We start from the raw sequence: 26131 nt of genomic DNA on the forward strand, positions 1-26131 counted from the left end.
TCCCTATTTACAGACGAGGACATTGATGCACAGAGAGGTTAAGTGACTTGCCCAAGATCACACAGCTCTAGGTCACCAAGCCAGGCTTTGCCTCCAAATCATCCGTATTTTACAGACAGGCCACTGGGTCCCTCACCCGGCGCCGCAGTCTGCGTGTGAGCCACGGCTGCTTGCTGAGGAGCCAGCCCAGCCCCTCCAGGCAGTCCCTGCAGAAGCTCAGTGAACGTGCAATGGTCCAACCAACGAGCGAGCGCCCGGGTGAAGCGCAGCTCCACGTGCAGCGGACGAAGAGCCCGCTGCCGGGATTGCGGGTCGTCAGCGACTTCCCCGCCAGGCGCCCCTCGGCCTGGGGAAGGGGCCCTAGTGGGCGGAGCCTCGTCCAGCGTGCCAATGGCAGGGCGGGAGCAGGGAGGGGCGGGGCGCCCGGGCGGGGGGTGCGGGAGGCGGGGCCGGCGGGCGACCGGCCAATGGCGGCGCGGGGGCCGGGCGGCGGGCGGTGGGCGGGGGCGCGCGGAGGCGGCGGCGGCGGTGGCAGCGGCGGCGAACAAAGAGGCGGCGGGCGCGGGCGGCCGACCGGAGCCGAGCGCAGCCGAGCCGGGCCGAGCCGGGCCGAGCCGGGCCGGGCCGGACCCAGGAGCGCGCGGGCGATGCGGGAGGCCAGGCCGAGGTCGGCGGGCCCCTGATCCCTGCGCCCCAGGCCAGCCAGGGAGCCCCGCAGCGGCCGCGCGCTCTAGCCGCCGGCCCGCCATGGCCGGGGTCAGCTACGCGGCGCCCTGGTGGGTGAGCCTCCTGCACCGGCTGCCCCACTTCAACCTGCGCTGGGAGACCACCAGCAGCCAGTTCCGGCCCGAGGACACCGACTACCAGCAGGTGACGCGGGCCCCCTGGGTCGGGGATCAGATCTCGGGTCACGGCCCCCCTCCCTGCGGGTCACGATCCCCCTTCCCAGGGTCACGGCCCCCTCCTGCTGCAAGGTCTAAAGACTCCCTATCCCCCACCGACGGTCACGGCCTCCTCCTCCGTGGGTCCTGAGCCCCACTCCCCGAGGGTCATGGTCCCCTCCTCCTGGAGGGTCTAAAGGCTCCCCACCCTCCGTGGAGGATTATGGCCCACTCCTCGTGGGTCATAGCACCGGTTCTTCTGGAGAGCCTCCTCCTGGGTCACAGGTCTCCCCTGCTTGAGAGTCTAAGGACCCCCCCCAATTCCCCATGGAGGGTCCACAGCCCTGCAGATTCTAGCCTTCTCTTCTCGAGCCACTGAGAGCCTCCTTTCTGGGGTTGGGAGAAGCTGCCTCCTTGCCCTCCACGGAGACCCCTCTGCCAGCTGTCAGTGCCTGCTAAGGCTCCTGCCCAGGGGCGGCCTGGGGGTGTTGCCAGGCAGAACTCCCTACCCAGAGGACCCAGGGCCCTGAGACCACGGCCGATGCCCGAGAACACTGGGTGAAGCCAGGTGGGGATTCCTCACCCCTCACCCCCAGCTGGGGAATCCCACTCACTGCCAAGCTTTTGGTGGGTGAGTGGTCTGGGTAGATGCCAGCCCTCCCTGGCTGGTAATGACCCCGTGCTGGGCGGCCAAGCTGTGGGATGTACACACAGTGCCTGCCCAGAGACCTGGCTGCCTGTAGCCCTGAGGGAGGGAGGCCTGGCCACAGGGACGCCAGATTGGCCTCAGTCTGGAAGGCTGGAAAAGGGGCTGCGCCTGGGCAGAGCTGGGGAGTGGCACGGACCCTTCGCAGCCCTCTCCCCGAGTAACCAGGCTGTACCAGTGGAGCCCCAGGTCTGGGGTCATGCCAAGCCCAGCACCACCCCTGCCACTGAGCCACTGCTGTTTGAGTGCCGGGCAGGGGACCTGGCTGTGGACATTTCCTTCCTGCCTGGGGATCCGGATTCCACACACCCAGTGACTGGGGTGCCTGGTCACCCAGAACGCCTCTGAGTTCCTCTTTGGTGATGAATGCAGAGCCCCAGGGTGGGGTGGGAACGACTTTGCTCATAAGATGGCCTGGGAGTCCGATATCCGTGGACCGTGTCACCCCTCTCCAGTTCAGAGCTCTTTCCTCTTTGGTCTCCCTTGTCCAGAGGTGGAGAACCAGAAGCACCCCAGCTCTGCAGGGGAGCCTGCCGCCCCAGCCTCAGTGCTCACGTGGTGCCCGGTCCCCCAGCCCTGCTGATCTTTGTCTAAGCAGACTAGAAAGGGGGCTAGGGATTGGCCCATGCACACCCAGGGACAGCAGGATTCTTATAAAACCGGACACCCGTGTTCTAGAAGCCCAGCCCTGCGGGGCTGACCAGTGTGAGGGCAACAGCACTCCTCCGTGCACTCCACGAACTTCACCTGGCGTGGCTCTGCCACACCTGTCCCCGGGGCTCTGCTTCCACAGAACAGGACAATGTACCTTACTTTAGCAAGGTCTCTGCCACTTCAGTTCTGAAGCTCCAGGGGTACCCGGGGTGTCTGTGACCCACGTGGGGCTTTCCTGCTGGCCCGTGGGCTGCCACCTGCCCATGCTGCCCACCACAGTTGAACTGGCTGCCATGCCTCCTGCCCTCCGAGGCGCCCGGACATGTGGTGGGAAGTGAGCGCGGGGCCGACGCCTGCAGCCCGTGGAGGCGTCAGGAGTGGTGGCCAGGCCCCTCTGCGCTCAGCCCAGCCTCCCGCAGGGCCCTTTGCTCCTGAGCGGGCCCTGGTTTCTGCCGCGGGGGAGGCTCTGACTCACTCTCTCCTCCTCTCCCCGCGGAGCAGAATTAGCTGCTGAATAATTCACGGTGTGGAAAGCAGCCTGGCTCCGTCCCCCGCCACCTCGCTGCTGGCTCGGGGCTGTGGAGCTAGCTGGACCTGGGAGGACCTGGGAGTCGTCCTGCCCCTACCCTCCTGGGCTGGTGCTTTCGGGCAAGCACTTGACCTCTGAGCCTTCACTGCCTCGTTCCTGAAACTGGGCCGGTGCGCCGTCTGTGCAGGGCGGGTAGGGAAGTGAGGGCCCGTGCTCCTGCTCTGTGTTGGGTGTGCAGCCCAAAAAGCTCCCTCTCTGGGTGGGTGGGCGATGGTTTGGCGTGGGCCCTGGCCTGGGGCCTCTTCCTGCCTCCCCTGGGGGAGCATTCCTAGCTGTGGGGGCATCACCCTCATCCCGCTGCTGGGTGGTGGACCCCGTATCCTCCTGACTTGGGGCACCCCTCTTGGCCTGGGAGCCTGTCTGTGTCTGGCACGCACCTGGGCTGCAGGGGCCTGGCAGTCTTCTCCCCACATGTGGGCTGGGCCCAGCCGGGGAGGGGCTTCTGCTTCCCAGGCCGCCCAGAGGAAGCGGGGGCCCTGATGCAGGAGTAGAGGGGTGGTATGGCCTGGGGAGACCAGCTGTTAACCTTCGCTCTTTCCTGCCCACACCATCCACTGCTGGGAGCCCGGTGAAACCCACTGGAAACCCCACGGGCCAGACCCTGTTTGGGGGTGCTGTTTGGGGCTACCGCTAGCCTTTTCTCACACAAATCTGGAAGATGAGGACAGTCGTCTCCATTGTACAGATTAGCAAACTGAGGCTTAAAGAGGAGATTGGCTGAGAATCACATAGCGAGTGGGTGGTAGGGCCGGAATCCTGCTTCAGGCCCCTTGCCTCTGCCCCCCTAGGAGCCAGAGTCAGCCTTGGGGGCCAGGGGCTTCCTGAGTCCCCGACGGCTGGCCCCCTGCAGGGGATGTGACTGAGGGATTAGGTGCTGAGGGAGGCTGTTCTGCGGGCTCTCAGAGCCCTGGCTGGCCCCGTGCTAGGGGCTTGGCGCCTCTGCAAGACCAGGGGTCGGGTTTTGCATCCTAAAGGCTTGTGATTTCTCTTGGCCCCGTATTCCTGGGGCCTCCACCCTGGAGAGGAGGGGCTCCCTGGCCGCGACTCCTGTCTCTTGGGGGCTCATGCTGTTGCGCAGGACGGTGCTGCTGCGCGTTCTGTGGGGCCTGAGGGGTTGTGCGGGCTGGCAGGTGCTGGAAGGGGCAGAAGGCTTCTGGGGTCTGCTGTGTGCCGCCCCACCCCCGCACCTGCCTGCTTGGCTGCCGGTCTGGCTCCCCTGGGACTGGGCTCTTCCCAGCATGCCAGGGGCTCCCCAAACCTGGGGCAGCTGACGGGCGGGATGCTCGTTTTACAGGGGAGGGGTCGCAGGCCCAGAGGAGGGAGGAGACTCCCTGGTGGTTGCATAGCCTGTGACCTGATGTGGCTTGAGGCCAGTCTGTCCTCCGTGGTGAAGGTCAGGGCTGTCATGGCTGCAGGCGGGGGCTGGGGGGAGAGTCTCAGAGCCCTCTCTGCAGACCGGCGTGCGGGTGCCTGGCTGCGGGGTGCCCAGCCTGGGCTCGAGTTCTGTAGCTTCCCACCTGTGTGACCTTGGGTGGGTCCATCCACCTCTCTGGGCTTCACCTTGGGGATCTGCCCCCTTAACTCCTACCAGCCCTTCCCGACTCCCCACTCCCAAGCCTCCCACACCCCTGGTGTCCTGAGGTCGAGGTCACACTCACTCTCTGCCCTCAGTCCCTCTCGTTGTCACTCACTGTCTCCCCCAGTTAAGGGGAGACTGGAAGCTGTGAGCTGGAGGACAGTACAGGCTGGTGTGATGGTGCTGCGATCAGGTCAGGACTAGGCCTGCGGAAGTCCAACAGTCAGGGAAGGCTTCCTGTAGGAGGCGCTACCTTGCCTGCCGTGGAGGCGGTGAGCCAGGCTCTGAACGACCAGAAGGCGAGGATCTGCCTGGAGCTTGGCGTGCAGTGGGCATAGCAGCTCACCTTCCACGTCGGCCCAGTGTGTGGGGCCCTGAGTGCTTTGGATGTTCCCATCGAGACCCTAAAGATAAGACCGAGGTGGCTGTGCAGAGACCTTGGGGAAGAGAGTTCTAGGCGTTGGGAACTGCCCGTGCAAAGGCCCTGAGGCAGAGAGAAGCCTGGACCTCAGCCCAAGATAAGGGAGTCCCTCTGATCTGAACGTGCTGCCTCAGAGCTGGTGAGTGCTCTGTGCCCGGGGCTGTGTGAGGCCAGCCTGGAAGGCCACTTAGGCAGGACCCACAGGAGCCAGTAGTCTCCTAGCAGAGGCCACAGCACCCTGGTTCAATGCTGTGGCTCAAGCAGGGTCAGCGTGTGCCTGTGAATGAGACTGGCTCTGTTGGCACCATCTCCACGATCAGGAGGAAATTCACTCTGGTTAAACACAGCATTTATCGCCTCTCTTCTTGTTTATGAAAGTAAGACACATTCATGGAACACTTGGAAAATAGGAAAGAGTGTGGAGACAGGAAAAAACGTCCCTCTAGCTGGAGTCTGTCCACGCGCTTATACCTGGGGAGGGGTGCCGCCTAAGGCTAGAACTCGTCACCGGCGTTTAAGCATCACGTCTCTTGGACCATGTCCTTGGTCCGTGGTTCTTGGCGCTTGCCCAGCGTCCCACGACACCAGGATTCTGAGGCTGCGAGTGACAGAAACGTGCCACACGTAACAGCACACCGAGGGGCTGCGCGGAAGCTTCTAGGGCGCGCCCTGCGTGGACAGCAGTTGCAAGGGTGCAGGGCCTACGCATTGGTGGGGGGGCAGGGAAGCCCCTGCTAGGCGAAATCAACTTTGTCTGTTTCGCTCTTAGCCAGTGCCCCCGCGCTGGGGAGAACCGGCTGTCACGTGGCCCTCTGGCTGGGAGGTGAGGCTGCTGGCTGCCTCTGCCACCAGGTCTGCACCCGCTGAGGGGTAGGTGTTGGGGCCAGACTCTTGCCTGGCGCTGGCGTGGGCTCTGCGCCGCCAGGCCCCATCTTTGGGCCTTTCTGGGGCTCCTGGTTTTCTCGGGTCTGAAGATGCGGTGACCAGCTCTGTCCCCAGCACTGTACTGCCCTGCCTGGGGGACAGAACAGCTGGGAGGGCGCCTGTTTCGGCTCTGACCAGGGGCTCTTGGTCAGGCTCTGGGCTGGGTGCTCTGTGTCTCTGACCCCCAAGCTACAGCTGCTCTACCGAGAGGCTCGTGACATTTGTCTAGTAAGCTGTTTGTTTCTGGGAAGCCAAACAGTAACACTACAGAAGTGAAACTGAGGCCCCTGGCCAGCCGGCATCAGTGGGCTGGGAGACACGGACAGGCCCCAGCTCCAGCCCAGCGCTGCCCTGCCTGCAGCCACAGCCCCTGTTGCGCTTTCCGAGTCTGGTCCCCCCAGCAGGAGCTAGTCCACGAAGGCTCAGAGGGTGTTGGGACCAGACCCCCACTGGCCAAGGCAGCTCTGCTGAGTCCTTGGCTGGAGAGGAAGAGCCGAATCTGTAGCCCAGGGACTGGATCACAGAGAGGGAAAGTGCCCCACGTGGCCCCCGAAGAACTGGGGCGCGTGACAGAGGGCGGGTGCGGCAGGACCCAGGAGCGCCTGGCTGTGCCCATTGCTGCCTCCTCGGATCTGCCGGGAGCCCACCCAGAGCCCTGTGCTGGGCCGGGACACACACACGGCCCCCAGGCGGCTCTCAGGGGCTTCCCAGGATCTTGGGGAGGGTGAGGACCCAGACCCACGGTCGGGTTGCTGCAGCTCAGCGTGGCGAGGCTCTCGTGGCACACACCAGGCACTGTCGCCCAGAGCAGGGAGCCACACGCTGCCAGAGGTGGGAGGTGCTTTGCAGAGGACACCCGTGGCTGAGGTCCCAGGCCTGCCCGGGCGTCCCCGCTGCAGAGTCCCCTCATGCCCCAGAATTGGGTCTGCGCCTGCCCTGCTGGACTCCCGAGGGGCCCACGCACCGCTGACATCTGAGGCAGCGGGTGCCCTTCGTGCCACGGACGGGGCTGTTGGAGGCTGCAGTGGGCCTCCAGGCCTCCAGTCCAGTGGCAGGGGCAGGACAGGGCCTGCACCTGGTGCCAGCTGGCCCTGAGGCTGCTCGGGTTCTTGTCCAAAGTCGGGGCAGGCGCCCGGTGTGCCCTCAGGGAGCAGGGCCAGGGGAGGGTTGAGTGACCTCCTGGGCTGGGCCTGGCGGATTTGAGGGGTGCCAGGGTCTGCACGTGGGCTGGGCAGGCTGCCGGGGGGGCGCTGCCTCCCTTCACACTGCCCCCCACTCGGGGCCTGGGCTCTTCATGTGCCGCTGGGCTCGTGCACACACGCAGGCTGCAGCGCCCGCTTGGTGCGCCCCTCCCCCTCCTGGGAGGTGGCCGGCTGAGGCTGGGTCCCCTCAGAGCGGCAGGTGGGCTCTGAACGGTAGGTGTGCCAAGGGTGCTTGGTTTTGTCCGCAGCACCCTCTAGGGCCAGGCGTGTCCTGTGTTGGCCGAGGGCATGGGGTGAGGCCGGGCTGCCCAAAGCCTGAGTGGCCCCTTGCTTCTGCCTCTGAGAAGAGCGCCAGGCACGGTGCCACTCTGCCCGGCTCCCCCGCTCCCCTGGGCTGGGTTCCTGACCGTTGTGAGGGGCCCTCCAGACAGCTGACCCCCGAGTCGGGTTGGGCTGTGCCCTGGGGTGGAGACGAGCCCTGGGCTGGGCTCTGGTCTGGATGATGATGTGACCGCCCGTCTGGTAGCTCCTGGCTACATCTGAGGCCTGTTGCGTGTGCCCCCAGGGGTGGCGGGTGGAGAGGCGCTTGCAGACAGGCTGGTGAAGAGCAGAGGAGTTTTCTGGGTGTCATGCTGGGAGACGTGTTAGGGCACTGGACCGAAATAGACACGCTCGCGGCTTCGAGGGCCGCGCCGGCGCCGTGTTCTCTGGTGTCTGTTCCCTCCGCCAGCAGGCGGGGCGTGGGCAGTGGGAGCCTCGGTGTCCTTCCACGTGGCCCACAGGCCTGGAGGGCAGCAGAGAGTGCCGAGCCTGGGGGATGACCGACCAGAGCTTCTCTCTGGGGCTTCACCCAAGTCCCGCCTCGCTGGGCCTGTGTCCCGGTGATTCCTGGCGGGGCAGGGCGGTGTGTGCCCGTGAGGATGGAGGTGCAGCTGGAGTGTGTCTGTGCAGCCTGGTGGCCTGGACCTAGGACCTCAGGGTGAGGGGACTTGGCCAGAGAGCTGGACCCCTCCCGGGCTGCTGCATGCTGGCCACTGGCTGTGCTTTCTCCAGGCATGGCCACGAGCTCACCATCATGGAATTTGTGAAACCCAAGCCTGGCTCGGTGGAAAATCTGTTTTTAATTTCTGGCCGGCATCTGGGAGCCCCAGCCAAGTGTGTTCGGGCTGGGGAGCAGCGGCTGCACACCCAGCTCGGCTCCACGGCCCTCAGCACCCAGCCAGCCTGGCCCGGGGGGTGAGGGGGTCTCTTCTGGAACTTTCCTCAGGAGGCCTGTGCTGGCCCACACCCTGTCTCCATTACTCAAGTGTGGGGGCCCTGGGTGTCCCTGCTGGCCCCAGGCCCCTGGCCTGGAGGACGGTGCCACCCCTGGCCTGGGGGATGCGTGTCACCCCTGCCCTGGGGGATGGGTGTCACCCCTGGCCTGGGGGAATGGGTGTCACCCCTGCCCTGGGGGTGGGTGTCACCCCTGGCCTGGGGGATGGGTGTCACCCCTGGCCTGGGGAATGGGTGTCACCCCTGCCCTGGAGGATGGGTGTCACCCCTGGCCTGGGGGATGGGTGTCACCCCTGGCCTGGGGGATGGGTGTCACCCCTGGCCTGGGGGATGGGTGTCACCCCTGGCCTGGGTGTCACCCCTGCCCTGGGGGATGGGTGTCACCCCTGCCCTGGGTGGTCTGGGCACCAACAAGGCCGTGTGTGTAGCTTGGCTACAGTGGGTGCCGAGGCAGAGGGCCAGCAATAGGGGCGGAGGCAGTGCCGTGTGGGGTGCGTCCTTCCCAGTGGGAGACCGCAGACGTAGGAGCTGTGGCAGCAGCTCAGCCTGGTGCCCCTCCCCTTTCCTCTCCCAGGCCCAGGGCTCCAGCCAGGACATCTCTGGGTTCCTAGAGGGTGCCTTGGGGTGTGGGACGCTGCCAGCCTCCTGGACGCCCTGACCTGGTCTCTTCCTCTGGAGAAGGGCCTTTGGCAGCCCCAGGGCTGAGGTGGACAAGCCCCAGAGGCACTGGAGGGGTCCATGGCTCCCCCTTCCCACTCCATCCCTATCTACTGGAGCCGCCGCCCCGCTGCCTTGGTCACAGCTGCCAGGGCCTCCCAGGACGCAGGTCTGCAGCCTGGACCTGGTGCTGGGCCCTCACTCGCACTGTCCCTCTCTGGGAGTGCTCACCCCACACCTCACCGTGCCCTGCGGGCACCCGCTGACCCTGTAATGGCAGTTTAGGGCACCCCCGGAAGCTCCTGCACCCCTCCCCCGATCTCCCTGGTTCCCACAGTCTGTGCTTCCAGGCCTGCACTGCTGGGGTCTTGGGAGATGCCAGCCCACCAGGAGCTGTGTCTGCGGGTCCCATGCCCCCGTCCCCAGGGCCAGGCCTGGCGCTGAGTATGGACACCCTGTGTGTAGTGGTCCTCAGTCGGGCCAGCTCCGGAGGCCCTGTGCGTGGTGAGGCCGGTGTGGCCGATGTGAGGACACGGCAGTGCGGGCCGGTGAGCTCCCGGGTCCCCGGTGGAATTTGGACTTGCCTCCTCTTTGGAGCTCGCTGTTTACCAGCTGGCCAGGCCACCTCCCCGGAGAGTTGGTACAGGGGGAGGGGGGCAGCCCTTCTCCGGGGGCTCCCGCTCTGGCAGGCACACAGCCCTCCCAGCGGTGGGACCTCAGGCTGCGGTCACGCCCCCGGGCTGGGATCCCAGCCCCACCCCACTAGCACATGACCTGAAGGAAGAGCCCGATCTCCCGGAGCCTACCCAAGTCACCCCTGGACTGCTGGTCCCAAGTCTCCCTGCCAGCGCCGGCGCCTGGGTGCACGTGATTTCCCACAAGGAGGCCCCGCCACTGGGACGGCAGGGTGGTGGGGAAGCGGCCTCTGGCGTTGTGCTTGGGGCAGCCATGGGCCCACACTTCCCATCAGAACCTCCGTGGGGGTCTCCCAGTGGGGCGGTGTCTCCCCAGCCTGGCCGCGGGACAGGCCAGCTCTCGGGGTCAGTTGCTGGTGGCACGGCAGCGGCTCTGCCAGCAGGGGTGCGTGTTCAGCAGGCAGTGTGTCCGTGCTTCTGATGTGCTCCCCGCGTGTGGCGTGCTCCCTCGCAGGCTTCCGTGCCACGTGCTGCCAGGACGCCTAGCTGAGCTGCCTGTGCAGGTGACACGTGGAGGTGCTGCCGCAGGGTCACGCGTGGCCCTGCCGGCCTGGTGGCCTGGGGCCTCCTGGTGCAGCCCAAGCCGGCGCTGTGTGGTGCGCATACCCGTGCGCTGACAGCCCACATCTGGGCTGTGCCGAAGGAGCAGAGCGGGCGGGGGGGGGGCCCAGCAGGTCGTGGCGGGGACAGGCCTCCAGCCTTGTGCGCTCTCACGCTGTGGCCTTCCGGCTGCGATGGGGCTCAGCCTCTGCTGCACGGGCTTTTATTAGTAAGATCTGGTGACACACCATGGCTCTCCTCTTGCAGGGCCGGCTGGATAGCCCCCTTGTAGCCGGACTGAGCTGGGGATCCGCCCCCCCTGTTGGGACCACCCACCTGCACAGGGAGCCCGCTGAGGCTCACACAGAGGCCACCTCTGCCCTCGGGCCCCTGTCCCTTGTCCCCTCGCCGGGGCTGGGAGGACCCGCTGGAGGCCAGGGACTTGTCGGGTCCCCTGATAGGCCTCAGATGTGGGCCTGGGCCTGAAATGGGACGGAGTGAGGCTTCAGACCCTGAGCTCTGGCTCATCAGGTGTTTCCAGAGCCGGTGGGGACTTTGGGGGCCTTAGGGCCTGGGGGGAGCGCCTGGGCACAGGGCCGGGCAGGGGCCTCCTTGGTGGATACATTCCACGGCCGGGTCTGCAGGGCCTTGGGGCCGGTGGGGTGGGCTAGGGCTGAGAAACAGCAGCTGTAGGGCTGGGAGGGGTGGGTGGACAGGGCCCCCCCAGCCCCGTGCACGTGTGCCCACGCCAAGTCCTCACAGCACAGTGCTTGAGGCGCGCTCAGGTGGCGGACGGCCAGCGCTGTGGCGCGCGGTCAGGTTACGGGCCCCAGCGCCTTGTCTCGCCTGACTGAGTGCTGACATCACTTCCATCACAGACGGAAAATTCCATTTGGTCAGAGCCCAGATGCTGATCAAACATTTCCCATTCAGAGGGGACGCCAGGCTGTTGAAAGGGAAGGCGGGGCCGCCACGGGAACGCCAGGGGAAGGCTGTTCTCTGGACGAGGGCAGAGGTCAGGCCAGGCCCGCCGGCCCCTGGGCAGGAGGAAGCAGCCGCCCGCTGCCGTGTGCCCCAGGCCTGGCCCCGGCACCCACGTGGGCTCTGCTGGTCTGCAGCAGTGGGCTGGGACCCTGTGTCATCTAGGAAGAGGGTGCTGACACCTCTCCACAGGGCTGAGTGAGGCTGTCCTGGTGGAGGCCCCGCAGCCTGCCTCCCGGGGCTGTGCCAGGGGCCCACGAGCAGCCCAGTGGGGTCCAGGTTTAAGGCTGGCCTCGTCCAGGAGGAAGCCGTCCTGCCAGAGAGGGAGCTGGCCCAGGCTGTCAGAGCTTGGGGTGGGGGGCAGGGGCCCCGTGTTTCCGAGTGTCCACTGTGGGCCAGGCCTCAGGGCCAGAGGGGGCACCACCCCAGCTAAATCGATGAGCTGAGCGAGGCCTTTCCAGCGCCCCCTAGGGGAGGTGTGGGCAGACAGACCTGGCGCTTAAAGGGTGGAAACAGGGCCCTGTCATCACGGTCAGGAAGGGCTTTCTGGAGCTGGGCAGACAGCACAGGAGGGGAGGGGGCGGAACCCCAGCTGCCCGGATGCCTGGCTTCCTGTGTGTTGGGCTAAAGGGGTGACATATAGCACCTGGGTCTCTGCCTGTCCTTGCCTTCAGGGAAGCCTCTGGAAGTCACTCTCCTGCCCTCAGGTACCCCTCCCGGAGCCCCGGGACACACTCTCACCCTCAAGGCCCTGGACCCGGGGCTCCCCGGCGCTGGGCCTGCCTTGCCCCTGCCTGTCACTTGTTCAGCCCGTGAGGCAGGGGTGGGACAGGAGGCTCCTCCCCCAGGGCTGTGACTCTTAGGGCCCCCAGGCAGGTGGCTGTGGCTGTGCCTGTGCGTGAGGCTGCCCTCAGCTGGCTGACGCCTCTCTCCGCTCCCCGTCGCTGGCAGGGGTCCGATGCCCAGGTGCTTGGGAACCCCTCCCCGCCTGCCCCCCCCAGACCACAGAGCTTCCAGCCACAGGCTGCTGTTGGCACTGCTGCTGGGAGCTCAGGGGCGGCAGCTTCACGTGCGTGTGTGTGAGTGTCAGGATGTGTGTGTGAGTGTACGTGTGTGGGTGTGAGTGAGCATGTGAACACGTGTGGGCATGAATATGCGTGGGTGGGCGTGAACGTGCACACGCCCACTTTGTCCGTGAGCGGCCTGGACTCCCCCCCAGCAGCTGGGACAGCGGCTCCCTTTCCCCAGCCCACCTGGCTGCGTGGGTAGAGCTGGCCTGGGAGCAGTACCCCAAGGGCTCCCCACGGAGGCATTGTTCTAAGTCTTTATGGGTGTTAGCTCATTTCATCTCACAGCAGCCCTGCTAGGTAAGGGAGTGACGCCACTGTCCCTGTTCCATACGCGGGGAAACTGAGGCACAGGGACACTGACCCACGGTCACATTCTAGAACCAGGCAAAGCGGCGTTCGAACCCCAGCCCTCTGGTTCCCCTCAAGACTAGCCGCCCCTCTGGGCTGGGCAGGAGCCACTCCCTCACACCTCTGTCCAGCAGCAGGCGGTTCTGCCTCCTGGTGGGGACACCCGGGGTGTCCCTCCCCTCGACCTCTGCTCCTGGGGGACTGGGCACCAGCAGGGACTGCAGCATCGCCATAAGCCGGCCCTTCTCCCACGTGACAGCTGGGAGGGACTGGGAAATGTCACATTCCCAGAAGAGGAAGCCGGGCCTGCGGGAGCCGCACTGGCTCTCACGTGGCAGAGCTGGGAGCAGGCCAGGGGCCTCCCACGGCTGGCTGAAAAGAGCTACTGACAGGTTTCTGGGTTCGTGTTTTAATTATAAAGGTAGTATGGTTCGTGGTTTAGGGAAAAAAAAAAAAAAGATAACCAAAAAAGGAAAAAAGAAAAAAAAAGAACCCAACAACAAAAAACAAACGAAATCAAAGCTGTAGGAGATCCAAGTGCGCCTCCCGGGTGCCCAGGCCTGGCACGGCGCCTTCTGGGCAGTGTCAGCTGTGGTGGCCTCTGCCCAGAGGGCTCTCCCCCGACCTGCTGGATGACGATGCGCCCTTGCAGACTCGCCCTGCTACTCCTGCCTGTTCTGCTTGTTCTGTTCTTCATGGCCCGGCTCGCATCCAGCAGGCCCCAGCCCCGGCCTCCTGCAGCAGCCGGGTAGCCCCGAGGACGGGGGGTCTGCCTGTCGGGCGCCTGCCAGGCCCTGGCACCTGACACGTTTCCCAGACAAGCGGTGAGCCCAGCTGTGCCCCACCCCGGCCTTGCCCCAGGCGCTAGGATCCTGCTTGGCCAGTGACGCTTATCTTACCTTAGTTTTCTCATCTGGCGAACGGGAGTGGTGGTCCTGGCGCCACCCAGGCGGTGGTCTAGGCCCGCGAGCTCTTTGGCAAGCCCCGATGACCGTGTGAACCCTGGCCTCGTGCGCTGCCAGGCTGGGTGGACTCAGGGCCCCAGCGGGGGTGCCGCCTGCCCTGGGCCCGATTCCCCAGCTTCCTCACCCCAAGAGGGGTTTCCTTGAGGGGGTGCGTGTAGATGTACTGATTTCAGCATCAGCTCCACGCACGCTGTGTTCTGCACGTGGGGGCGGGTGAGGGGATCCGGCAGGAGAGGTGGCGCGAGGTGGGGGGTGGTAGGCGGGCTCCGGCTGCGGCAGGAGGGGCAGCGGTCACTGCCAGCGCTCGGCCGAGCTGGGGCTGGCGGGGGCCAGGCTGGTGAATGGGGCTCGTCGCTGGTGGAGACGTCTAGGCAGGCGTGTGGCGTGGTCTGACTGAGGATTTAGGGGAGCAGCCCGCAGGCGGGGGCGGCAGGGCCTGCAGCCGCTGTGCTTGGTCTCCAGCTCGTGTGTGTGAAGGCGGAGCCCATGAGGCGGTGCTGTTCTCGCACCCTGCTGTGTACTGTGGGCTGGGGCGGGGTTTGTGGCTGACACTAGGCCCCTAAGGTGAGTCCCTTCCCCCATGACTGGCGCCTGTCCCTGTGACGGCCCTTGATTTCCACCGGAGACCCCCTGCTGTGGCCTGGCTGGTGTCCCTATGTGACCTTGGACAACCTCTCTCCCCCCGCCACTGGCCTCGGGGTCCCCTCTGTGACGCGAGCACCCTGGGCCCGCTCCCTTCCCCCACCCAGCTGGTGGGCCAGGGTGGCCAGGTCCTGTCAGACCCTCCTGCCTGTGCTGCAGCCCCGTGGCGGTGCCCCGGCCTTTCCCAAGAGGGTGCCCCGTGCTGGACCTCAGGCGGGAGGGCAGAGGCCCAGCCTCCAAACAGCACATCGGCCCCAGGGCACCCGCGTGGCTTTGGATCATGGCTGGAGGTGCAGGCCCCGGTCAGGGGGAAGGTGGGAGAGCCCTGCCTCGGGTGTGGGGGTCATCAGGGATGGAGGGCTGGGCAGGATGGCTGCTGGGAGGGCAGGGGGTGCCGTCCTGCATCCACCGCCTGGCAGCTGTCTCCTGGGAGACAGCCACTGGGCACCAGCGCTGTGATCCAGCGGTCCCAGTGCCTCTGTGGCTGAGCCTCTGGTCCCGAGGGGGCCCCGCAGGGGGCAGGCGGGCCTGGGGCGTTCCACCCCCCGGTGGCTCCCTAGGCTCACGGCCACATCGCTGAGTGTCAGGATGCGAAGAGGGTGTTTCCAGGTCCCCCTGAGGTCTGCTTGTCTCTGTAGTAGTGCCGGCAGGGGCAGCTAAGGGGTGTCCATGGTCGCACCACCGTGGGGTGGGCACCTCTCTGTGGTACTTACTTGGACCCCCCATGAGGTGTGCACGGTCAGGGCTAGCCTGCTGCCCTGCAGCCCTGTGTCAGCTGCCACTCAACCCAGCAAAGCACGTGTGGCCAGAAAGGCTGTGATGTGGGTGCATGGGTTCTTCCTCCTTACCTCCTCTGAGGCTGTTTTTTGTTTGTTTGTTTGTTTGGGGTTTTTTTTGCGGTACGCGGGCCTCTCACTGCTGTGGCCTCTCCTGTTGCGGAGCACAGGCTCCGGACGCGCAGGCTCAGCGGCCATGGCTCACAGGCCTAGCCGCTCCGCGGCATGTGGGATCTTCCCGGACCGGGGCACGAACCTGTGTCCCCTGCATCGGCAGGCGGACTCTCAACCACTGCGCCACCAGGGAAGCCCTGAGGCTGTTTTTTTAACTGGTGAAATGGTGGTGAAGCACTGGGCCAGGCAAACTGAAGAGCGTGGTGCCCAGGCCAGGCCGGGCTGGTGCCTGTTGTGACAGATGAAGGCTCTGGGCTGTGTCCCTGTTACCCTGTCCACCTGAGGCCCCAGCCCAGGACTGAGCCCGCAGCGCGTGTCACCGCTGGATCCAGTCAGCTGCTTTCCGTGGGGGACGCTGGCCTCAGTGACAGAAGGGTGCTGGGGGGCAGTTCCTCGTCCCCTGGTGCCTCCTGGGATGTGGTCGGAGCGTGCTGGCCCTTCAGGCTGCCCGGGGCTCAGGGGCTTACAGAGGCAGTCAGATCCAGAGTAGTCTCCGCACTCAGGGTGAGGATGGTGACAGTGCTGACGGCCCCACACCCAGGGCCCTGCCGCAGGTGTGGGTGGCCTTCCCTGAGACTCTGTGCCTACCTCTTGTGGGGAGGCAGCATCACCCCCTGTTTACAAAAGAGAAACTGAGGCTCAGGGAGAGTAAGGGCCTTCCCTGGCCACGTGGCCAGTCAGCAACTGTGCTGGCCCTGCCCAGGGTCCCCCGCCAGCACCTCCTCACAGCGCCTGGGCCGGAATCCCTGTTCAAAGATATGTGCCTTGGGCTCTGGGGCCCAGGAGGTGGTGGGCTCCCGTGGGGAGCACACAGGGCCTGGGCAGGGTTAGGAGAAGGGATCCCATGGTCTTGCCCACCTGGGCCCTCCCAGTGGGGCTTAGAGTCTTGGTGTCTAGGAATGAAGACATGAGTCAGGGGTCCCGAGTCTGGGGTCCTGAGTCTGGGTGACCACAGGCACATCACCCAGGTGCTGGGAGCCTCTATCCCCAGGGCTGGGGGAGGGTTCAGTGGGAGAGCGTGCCGGTCCCGTGGCCCAGGCGCAGGTGGAATTCGCTGGTACTGCAGTTGGGTGCAGAGCCAGGGCGGGGGTCCACACCTCCAGCACCACTTCCCAACCTCCCTCAGGCGCTGCTGCTGCTGGGGGCGGCCGCGCTGGCCTGCCTCGCCCTGGACCTCCTCTTCCTGCTCGTCTACTCCTTCTGGCTGTGCTGCCGGCGGCGCAAGAGCGAGGAGCACCTGGACGCCGACTGCTGCTGCACCGCGTGGTGCGTCATCATCGCCACTCTGGTCTGCAGGTGAGCGCGCGGGGCGGGCCGGGTGGGGGCGTGGCCAGCGAGGGGCGTGGCCAGACTGGGAGGGGCGGGCAGGATAGAGGGGTGACTGGGCCGAGAGGAGAGGGGCCGGGTGGACCGGCCGGGGGCGGGGCGGGGGCGGGGCAAACTGGGGGCGGAGCGGGCCGGGGCTCCCGGGCCTGTGCCCTCATGCGGCCCCGCCCTGTCCCAGCGCCGGTATCGCCGTGGGGTTCTACGGCAATGGGGAGACCAGTGACGGCATACATCGGGCCACCTACTCGCTCCGCCACGCCAACCGCACGGTGGCGGGGGTCCAGGACCGCGTGAGTGGCCGCATGGGAGGGACCTCTTTTCCTGCTCCTAAACTGCGTGTGTGCGCGTGTGCCCCAGTGTGTGGGAGCGAGGCGTGGGCGTGTGTGGGAGCGGGCCCGTGCCCCGGCTCACGCCACCCCGAACCTGGCGCAGGTGTGGGACACCGCAGCTGCCCTGAACCGCTCGGCGGAGCCCAGCCTGCAGAGCCTGGAGCGGCAGCTGGCCGCCCGGCCAGAGCCCCTGCGGGCTGTCCAGCGGCTGCAGAGCCTGCTCGAAACGCTGCTGGGCTACACGGCTGCCATCCCATTTTGGAGGAACCCAGCCGTGTCTCTGGAGGCGCTGGCCGAGCAAGTGGACCTCTATGACTGGTACAGGTGCGGCCCTCTTTCCTTCCTGCCCCGCTCGGTTCCCACTAGTCTCTATGGGCCAGTCGGCGCCCAGCTCCCAGTGCCTGAGGTCTTTTGGGGCGAGGGGCTGGGGCCACTGGTGGTCACTGTGGGAGGAGTCCCCCATGGGGACATACGTTACAAGAGTGAGGGCAGCCTCCATATCCCAGAACTGCCTGTGGAAGCTCCTCTGGGCTGTTTGCCTGGCTCTGCCCCAGCACCCCCTTTCTGCTGCCCTGGGATTGGGCCCCCTGGGCCCGGCCCATGTGTACGCTGTGCCCCCAGGTGGCTGGGCTACTTGGGCCTGCTGCTGTTCGACGTGGCCATCTGCCTCCTGGTACTGGTCGGCCTCATCCGCAGCTCCAAGGGGATCCTGGTCGGGTGAGTCTGTGGGCCCTCAGGGCAGGGGGATGGGGTGGGGCACCTGCAGCGCCATGTCCCCCGAGTCAGCCCTGTCCCACCCTCCTGTCTGTGGGTCCAGCCTGGCACGGGGTGCAGCCCTCATCCCGGCCTGGAGGGTGCTGACTGACTCTCTTTGCCCCAAGGGTCTGCCTGCTGGGGGTCCTGGCCCTAATCATCAGCTGGGGCGCACTGGGCTTGGAGCTGGCCGTGTCTGTGGTAGGTGATGGAGAGCACAGGTGGTCCCCGTCTGCTGGCCAAGCACGGGGGGTGGGGTGGGGGATGCCACACTCATCACCCCTCCCCTCTTCCCCTGGGGGCCTGTCGCGGGCACACGGCCCATCAGTCCCCGCCGCCCGCAGACTCACGCCACCTTCCTGAGCCAAATGCAGACCCTGGGGGACCAGGCTCCACCCCTGAGAGCTGAGGGGTCTGGGGCGGGGGGACGCCCAGCTCAGTCATCCCATCCTCCTTGCCTGCACCCACCCCAGGGCTCCAGCGACTTCTGCGTGGACCCCGACACCTACGTGACCAGGATGGTGGAGGAGCGCTCGGTGCTGAGTGGGGGTGAGTCTGCAGTTGTGTCCCAGCAGTCCCAGCCACACGTGAGTGCCAGCTGCTGCCTGCAGGGCCACAGGCCATCTGGGTCAGGCCTTGCGCTGGCTCCGTTGACAGGTGGCGAAAGTCAAGCGTGGGGCTTCCTTATGTTTCCAACATAAGTTCCGCAGGAACCCAGATCTTGGCGGCCAAGTATGGGTGCGGCGCGGAGAGGCTGCCCTGGGCCGTGATGGACCTCACTCCTGGCCCACGTCGTGCACTGGATCCCAGAGAGCCGCCAAGAAGGGACCAGAGAGCACAGGGCGGGGGTGGGGGGGCAGGTGTTAGGCAGTTGAGGTCCAAGGCTTCTTCCCCAGCTCTGGCTGGGCTTGAAAGATCTTAGGTTTTCAAAATCAGAATTATAAGTGAATCCCCATCTCTGAACGTTGGACACTGAATCAACACCTGTTTTAATGGGGATGAGCAGGCCACCTGCACGCTCCGGCTTCGTGCCCCCCTTTTTGGGGTGACATTCTGGCCTAAGAACTGTTCTGCCCAACTGGCCTGGGAGCAGATGCCCGCCCAGGTGACCTCTGACTCCTTGCCCACCCCCAGTGCCCTGTCTGCTGCTCCCCAGGGAGGGGAGATACGAGGCCGCCCCCCAAGAGAGAACTGTGCACATTTCAGGAACATGGCTCAGAGGAGAAGGGCCTGGGCCCTGGCCCCAGGCTCCCTGGAGACCATGTGCCCCCTCACACCTGCACGCTCACAGATACAGACAGGTGCACACGTGTAAATGCGCACACATGTGCAGACGTGCGCATAGACACCCACGTGTGCAGACATACACGTGTCCACAGATATACCTACACACACGACACGCAGACACAGCCGCACACATGCAGATAGGTGCGCGCACACGTGTACGTGCACACGTGCAGATACTGGCATACACATAAATATATACAAGCAAGCACATGTGTGTCTAGCATACATGCAGGTGTGGAGACACCCATATACACGTATACACAGACACGCACGTGTAGACATACATCACATGCAGACGCACACAGGCACACGCGGACGGCTGGAGTGGCTCAGCCGCCCTGACCTCTCTCCACAGACATCCTTCAGTACTACCTGGCCTGCTCACCCCGTGCCGCCAACCCCTTCCAGCAGGTGAGAGCTCGGCTGCTCCGGCCCCGCAGAGCATTGGTCCCCTGGCCCCTGCCCCCAGGTGCCCGCAGACCACGAGGCCCACTCTCACACCTCGTCGGGCCCCTGGGGCCCCAGGAGCTGTCGGGGGGCAGTTGGGCGAACGCCACGCTGACATTGCTAACTGCCCCCAGGGTTACCACCCCGACAACCTCAGCGCAAGCCTTTTGGGGTGTCCTGCTTAATGCCCTCGCATCCCTGGGACTGCTTTCATTTCTCAGGCTGCCCCAGCCATCCCTGTAGGGCAAAGCCGATTGTCTGGCGGGTGTGGGAGGAGCCCAGGGAAGCCCCATGGAAGCAGGGGTCCTGTACCTGCTGTGTGGAATACCTGGATGGATGTTGGCATGATGGAATTTGAAGGAAAGCCATGTAGCCCACTGCCTGTCATTCCACGTAACTGTGTGGCCCTCTGGGGTCCTCAGCACTGTTTATCTGCTCTAAAGACGCTGTATGTTCACTGTGTTGCCTCTGGGGTGTGTGGTCATCTGGGGGGCCAAGAAGAGGTGTCCCACAGGCCCACAGAGCAGACTGCCGGGCACAGCCATCCCACCCCATGAGCTCGTGGCCTCACAGGCTGGACGCCCCTTGGGCCGGCAGAAGCCAAGGGCACTGGAGCTGGCCTGCGCCGCGTGTGGGTGGGGACCTCGGGGAGGGAGAGACGGCTGCCCCCACCCCCGCTGGAATCAGCCGGCCTCTCTGTGGAGCAGAAGCTGTCGGGCAGCCACAAGGCTCTGGTGGAGATGCAGGACGTGGTGGCTGAGCTCCTGAAGACCGTCCCGCGGGAGCACCCGGCCGCCAAGGTGAGGGATTGTGGGTGTGGTCAGTGGAGCCAGTGGGATCCCTCTTCGCATCACGAAAGGGAGGTGGGGTGCAGACACTGCTCAGGCTGCCTCCCGCGGGACCCTGCTGGGGGGTCTGGCCTTCTCTCCCACCTGCCATCCTTCCCCTCACGTCCCCGAGGATTTTTGGTAGGTTTTACAATGCAGACACACTCACACACACTCACACACGTGCGCGCGCACACACACTCACACACATGCACACACACACATACACTGTAGGACCAGTCTCACTCTGCACAGAGTATCTTGGACAGTGTTTTGTCCCTTAAGATATTCTGAAAATTTCCATTGTCTTAAACTGTTCCTTAAAACGTGATTTTTAAAAGAACCAGGCCCGTGTCAGGGGACACGCGGGCGTTTGCTGTTTCTCCCGTTACAACGAAGGCCCAGCCCTGGTGGCCACGTGGGCAGGTGCTGTGCGTCCGTCTCCTCGCTGTCCCCCTCACGTCTTCAGCAGCCCCCTGAGACCAGGGCACAGACTTGGGGGGTCCCCCTTTCTCAAAGCCAAGGGTCCTCAGGGCCTGTGCCAGGACTGTGGGGGTCAAGGGGGTCTCGACGGCAGGGTGTGGGGTGGAGGGAGGCCTGTGGCAGCTCAGGACCCTTTCCGGAACGTTGTGCTGACCTTGTGTGGTCCACGCCCTCCAGGACCCCCTGCTCCGTGTCCAGGAGGTGCTGAACGGCACGGAGGTGAACCTGCAGCACCTCACCGCCTTGGTGGACTGCCGCAGCCTGCACCTGGTGAGAGCCGTCTCCTAGAGCCGGCCCACGGCTGGGCAGGCACGGGGGCGGCAGGGAGCAGTGGGGAACAGCTAGGGGTAGAGTAAGGGGAGGGGGAGTGGCTAGGGGAGGGGTGGGGGAGGTCAGGGGGAGGGGAGCAGCTAGGGGAGGGCAGGGGGAGGGGAGCAGCTAGGTGGGGGAGGGGAGCGGCTAGGTGAGGGAGGGGGAGCAGCTAGGCAAGGGCAGGGGGAGGGGAGCAGCTAGGTGGGGGAGAGGAGCAGCTAGGAGGGGTGGGGGGCAGGGGAGGGGAGCGGCTGGGTGGGGGAGGGGAGCGGCTAGGAGGGGTGGGGGGTAGGGGAGGGGAGCAGCTAGGTGGGGGAGGGGAGCGGCTAGGTGAGGGAGGGGGAGCAGCTAGGCAAGGGCAGGGGGAGGGGAGCAGCTAGGTGGGGGAGAGGAGCAGCTAGGAGGGGTGGGGGGCAGGGGAGGGGAGCGGCTAGGTGGGGGAGGGGAGCGGCTAGGGGGAGCGTGGGGGAGGAGGAGGGGAGCAGTCACAGGGCCTCTGCCCAGCCTCGAGTGGGGGCGGTGCAGGCTGCTGGGGGCTCCCTGTGCACAGTTCATCTCACCCTGTGCTTCCCCGTCTCTCTCTCTCTCTCTCTCTCTCTCCCCCTCTCTGTCTCTCTCTCTCTCTGTCTCTCTCTCTCTCTCTCTCTCCCCCTCTCTCTGTCTCTCTTTCTCCACCTCTCTCTCTCTCTCTCTCTCTCTCTCTCTCTCCCCCTCTCTGTCTCTCTCTCTCTCTTTCTGTCTGTGTCCCCATCCCCGCCTGCCCTCAGGACTACGTGCAGGCCCTCACAGGCTTCTGCTACGATGGCGTCGAGGGCCTCATCTACCTGGCCCTCTTCTCCTTTGTCACAGCCCTCATGTTCAGCTCCATCGTCTGCAGTGTCCCACACACCTGGCAGCAGAAGAGGTGAGGGGCTCAGGGAGGTCCTGGAACCTGCCCCAGGCCACACAGCAGCTGGGGCCGTGTCTTCTGGACACCCCATGTCATAGCCAGGAGACAGGCAGGAAGGCCTCCTCACCTCTTGACACTCCCGGGGCCTCTGTAGCAACAGCCCAGAGGCGGTCCCGGTCCAGGCGACACTCGAGTCCAGAGCAGGCAGGCGGAACCGGGGTGCCCTGCCTGCTGCTGCTGGCTCTGTGCCCACAGCCCTCCCCACTTCTGACTGGCTGGGCTCAGGATGTCTCATCCGTCCCCCCACCCCTGGGTGCAGGTGTGCAGTGCTGTTGATGGGGGAGACCAGCTGACTGGGGGACTCAGAGCTTCTGCAGGGAGTGCCCCACATGGCCCTGGCCTCCGGGGCCCCCTCAGCTGGGTGATCAGGGGGGCAGCTACCTCCCATGGGCCACTGTGTCTTTATCTTTGAAGTAGTGGTCCTGGTGGCCCCTGCCTCAGTCTCCGCAGTCAGTGCTGGATTGAGTGGTGCACGGGTGTGCCAGGCCTGCCGTCCTCGAGCCCCTGTGCTGTGTCTCCCACTTGGGCTGTGGCTGTTTCTTGGTGGCCCACCTTGTCTGGCAAGTAGCCCAGCTCAGATCGCTTCCTTCCGTCTGCATTTCTACTCTACTGTTTTCTGTTGGGATGGTGTTGCTGCTAGCGGTGGCAGTAATGGTGACGATGGTGCTAGTCACGGTGGTGCTGGAGGTGGTGTGGTGATTGTGATGCTGAGGATGGGGAGAATGGTGATGACAGTGGTACTGGTGATGGGGGCGGTCGTAAAGATGGCAGCTGTAGGGGAGTGGCTGAGAGCACATCCCTGGAACCTCATGGCCTGGATTCAGGTCCTAGCTGTACCCTTGCTCATTGGGTGACCATAGGCAAGTCACTTAACCACTCTGGGCCTCAGTCTCCCTGCCTGTAGGATGGGGGTTAGAAGAGTACAAGCTCTTAGCGTGACGTGAGCCCTAGATGAACCACCGCACGCAAGCGCTCGGCCCTGGGCTTGGCTGGGAATTGGCACTTGGTCAGTTGCTGCTGCGACCCCACTTGTCTCACTACGAGGGGCACGGCGGAGGGACCCTCTGCTCAAGGCCACCCAGCCGGTGGTGGGGAGGTGGGACGTGAGCCCAGGCCTGGCTGGCCTGTACCCTCACCACCAGGCAGCCCAGTCCCAAGTCCCGTCCAGACCAGGCAGCGTGTGAGGCACCACACACCGGAGCACCAGAGGCCTGGCCCACGGCTCCCTGGGCTCGCCCTGCAGTGGCCTGGCTGGAGTGGCGGGCAGGGAGCCAGAGGGCGGCGGAGTCTGGAGGACTGGGCTCAGGCCTCCCGGGGCGGGCTGGGACGGCAGGCACCTGGCCGTCTGTGCTCCCCCAGGAGGGGCCCTGTCCCTTTTTTTTAATAGACAGTTGGTGTCCGTGTGCACAGGCTGAGGTGCGGGTTCCTTGGTGTCCCCGGGCGACTTACCCACAGTCCCGTTGTGGGTAGGTGACAGAACCAGGATTGGAACCAGCTGTGTCTGCACAAGAGCTGAGCCCCTGTGGGTCTTGTGGCTGGCTGCCTCACGCCAGGGCCTGAAGCTCTGCTGGGTCCCTCCCTGCAGGGGCCCCGATGAGGATGGGGGGGAGGAGGCCGCCCCAGGGCCGAGGCCGGCACACGACAGCCTCTACCGCGTCCACATGCCCAGCTTGTACAGCTGCGGCAGCAGCTATGGCAGCGAGACCAGCATCCCGGCCGCAGCACACACTGTCAGCAACGCCCCGGTCACCGAGTACATGTGAGTGAGGCGTGCTGGGAGCGGGCGGGGCAGCCCAGGCTGGGACGGCAGACCCGAGCCCTGGGATGGGCTGCCTGGGACTCTGTGGCCGGCATGCACGGCTGCCGTGGCTTGGAGTGGGGACGCAGCCCCACCGCAGGGAGCAGGGACTTGAGCTGCTGCAGTGGGGAGGGGTGGGGCCTCGGAGGGCGGAGGGGCCTTCCCGGGGCCGTCCGGGCTCTGGGTGGGCTTCCCTGCTGCTCCCACATGCCTGGGTCGAGGCCACGGGGAAGCCACTCTGTCAGATGGAGCGTCTGCGTTTCATGCAGGGAATGACGTTGCCAAGGGCCCTGGGCCTGGCCACGTGGTGGGCAGGCAGCCGGCGGGGCCGGGCTGAGGCTGGCAGGTGGCCAGCATGGGCCTGCTCGGAGCCCTTCACTGTGTGCCGGGTTCCCGGGACCCCAGGCCCTTGCTGGTGGGCAGTATGCAGAGTGGTGGGGAAGATGCGTGGAGTCCTGCTAGCTCCAGGACGGGCCCCGTTGGCCCAGGGCTGGGACTGCCGTGGCCAGTGGGCACTCACAGCCCCCCTTCCTCTCACCTCAGGAGTCAGAATGCCAATTTCCAGAATCCCCGCTGTGAGAACACCCCTCTCATCGGGCGCGAGTCCCCGCCGCCTTCAGTAAGTCTTGGGGCCGGAGGGTGGGTAGGGGCCCCGCCCCGCCGCCTCGTGTCTGCTGTGGTCTTCACAGGCAGTGCAGGCCCTGAGTGTGGGTCCCAGCCAGGGCTCTCAGGCAGGCATCTGGCCTGTGTAGACGGGGCTGGGTGAGCTCACAAGCTCTGGCGAGGGCCCTTGCATCTCTTCCCACCCCAGTCCTTCTTCCTCTTTTCCTTCCTCAACTTCCTGGACTCAAGCCAGGTCTCGTCTCCTGGCTCTTCCATCTGTGCCTGGTGTCCCCTCTGGTCTTGGGAATGAGACATAGAAAGGGGACAGGGTGGGAAAGGAGCTTGTAGAGAGGCCGAGGCCCCTGGAGGGCTTCCTGGAGGTGGTGGGCCTCAGGGAACAGGGCTAGAGAGGCTGAGGGCCACCTTGCTTCAGAAATACCCGCCTGCGCGTGGGGCGGCCCCGTCATGCCCTGCAGCAGAGCAGGCCTGGGGTGCCCTGGCCCAGGCTGTGCGGGTTCTCAGGCCGTGTCATGCTTGGGCCACCCTCCTGTCGGCACTCTGGTCTGCACCCCAGGCCTGCTGTGGGCCGGCCCTCACCCTGGCGTTGAGGCCCCCCTCTCTCTCTTTTTCCTGCACTCCCACCCCGGGCCCTCCTAGCGCTATCTGGCTGCCCTGGACTCTGGCGGCCACACGGGTTGGCAGTTTAAGCCCATGAACAGTGCCTGAACGCTGTGGTGGCTGTGTCCTCAGAGTGACAGGTACTGACCCACCTGGGTCCCCTGCCCTGCACCGCCTGCGCACCCACACCTCCGTGCCTCACACCCTTTGCTCACCGCTAGCCCATCGCCAGCGCTGGCTCATCAGACAGGGCCCAGCGCTGTCTTGGCTCAGCGCCCACGGGGCCAGCTTGCGGCAGTGCAGGTGGGCGGGCTTTGTGGCCCCTAGCCCAGCCACAGAGACCCTGGCCCTGGGCTGTCACCCTCGCATCAGGGGCAGTGAGCCCCTGCACAGAGCCCCCTCCTCACCCCTGGCCCAGCTGCAGCTGGCCCCTGCCCATCCGTCACCTCCCAGCGAGTCGGCCACCCAAACCCGTGTGCGCGTGCACACCTGTGCCTGGCGCCCTGGGGTGCGGCCAGCAGGCCCGGCCCTCGAAGGGCCGCCCCACGTGTCTGGAAGTGCACACAGCCGCGTGCAGAGGGGCACAAAGCCGCTGCGGCCGTCACACCGCGCCGCGCACCTGCTCGGGCTCGTCAGCGGTCTGGGCTGCTGCCCACCGCCCCCCAGCCCGTGCTGCACGTCCCTGGAATGACATGGCTCCCAGTGCCCGCCCATCCTCCTCCCAGCTCGCCTCCGTGGCTGCTGACGGGCGCTCACAACCTTCCCCCTTCCAGGAATCCTGGGAGGGCTCTCGGGGCCCAGGGAGATCGTCTGCCCTGATCTGCACACTGCGGCGTGTGGCCTGGGGTTCGGAGCCCCCAGGGATTGCCGGGGGCGTGTGGCTGCGGGCTCAGCCTGCCAGGCCCCTTCCCGCTGGCACCCGGGGCGCGTGCCTTGGCTTCTGGCCCCGGCTGGGCGTGTGGCCCCTTGCGCACTGCTTGGTTTCGGCGCGCGTCTGCCCCACGTGTGCTCGCTGTGAGCACACGCGCACATGCATGCACATCAAGTGAGGCCTCCACGCTTCAGGTTGGACAAGAGTGGCCGAGGTGTGCTGGCTGTCCCCCCGGCTGCCTCTGTCCCTGCGTCCGTGACCCGCAAGGAGCCCCCAGTTTGGTTCCCATCTGCGTGGGTGGCAGCATCAGCCCCGCCTGAGGGGCCTTGGTGGCTTCGGGGTCCTCCCCAGGGGTGACGGGGCAGAGCCGCTGTGGAGGCCTCTCCCTCCTGTGACCTGTGGTGTCCGCCACTCTGGGCCCTTGGGCACAGCCTGAGCCCACACACTCCTCC

At 65.8% G+C, this 26131-nt stretch overlaps 1 protein-coding gene across 2 annotated transcripts in view; it reads left to right on the forward strand.

Annotated features, from left to right (window-relative positions):
* Positions 1–521: 521 nt before the first annotated feature.
* Positions 522–26131, forward strand: part of TTYH3 (tweety family member 3) — a 29286-nt gene continuing 3676 nt past the window's right edge. The window contains exons 1-14 of one of the 2 annotated variants that reach the window (XM_012532742.3): positions 522–870; positions 16203–16372; positions 16581–16692; positions 16835–17055; positions 17353–17448; positions 17613–17685; positions 17958–18033; positions 19127–19182; positions 19926–20018; positions 20706–20798; positions 21608–21744; positions 23375–23548; positions 24131–24206; positions 24848–24948. In XM_012532742.3, the coding sequence (XP_012388196.1) occupies positions 748–870; positions 16203–16372; positions 16581–16692; positions 16835–17055; positions 17353–17448; positions 17613–17685; positions 17958–18033; positions 19127–19182; positions 19926–20018; positions 20706–20798; positions 21608–21744; positions 23375–23548; positions 24131–24206; positions 24848–24916 (1569 nt within the window). In that variant the 5' untranslated portion in view covers positions 522–747 and the 3' untranslated portion in view covers positions 24917–24948. The remainder of the gene's footprint in view (positions 871–16202; positions 16373–16580; positions 16693–16834; positions 17056–17352; positions 17449–17612; positions 17686–17957; positions 18034–19126; positions 19183–19925; positions 20019–20705; positions 20799–21607; positions 21745–23374; positions 23549–24130; positions 24207–24847; positions 24949–26131) is intronic. The other variant, XM_004268972.4, reaches the window with a different exon arrangement.

Source organism: Orcinus orca, chromosome 16, assembly GCF_937001465.1.
Source record: "Orcinus orca chromosome 16, mOrcOrc1.1, whole genome shotgun sequence".
In the NCBI taxonomy this organism is placed as follows: domain Eukaryota; kingdom Metazoa; phylum Chordata; class Mammalia; order Artiodactyla; family Delphinidae; genus Orcinus; species Orcinus orca.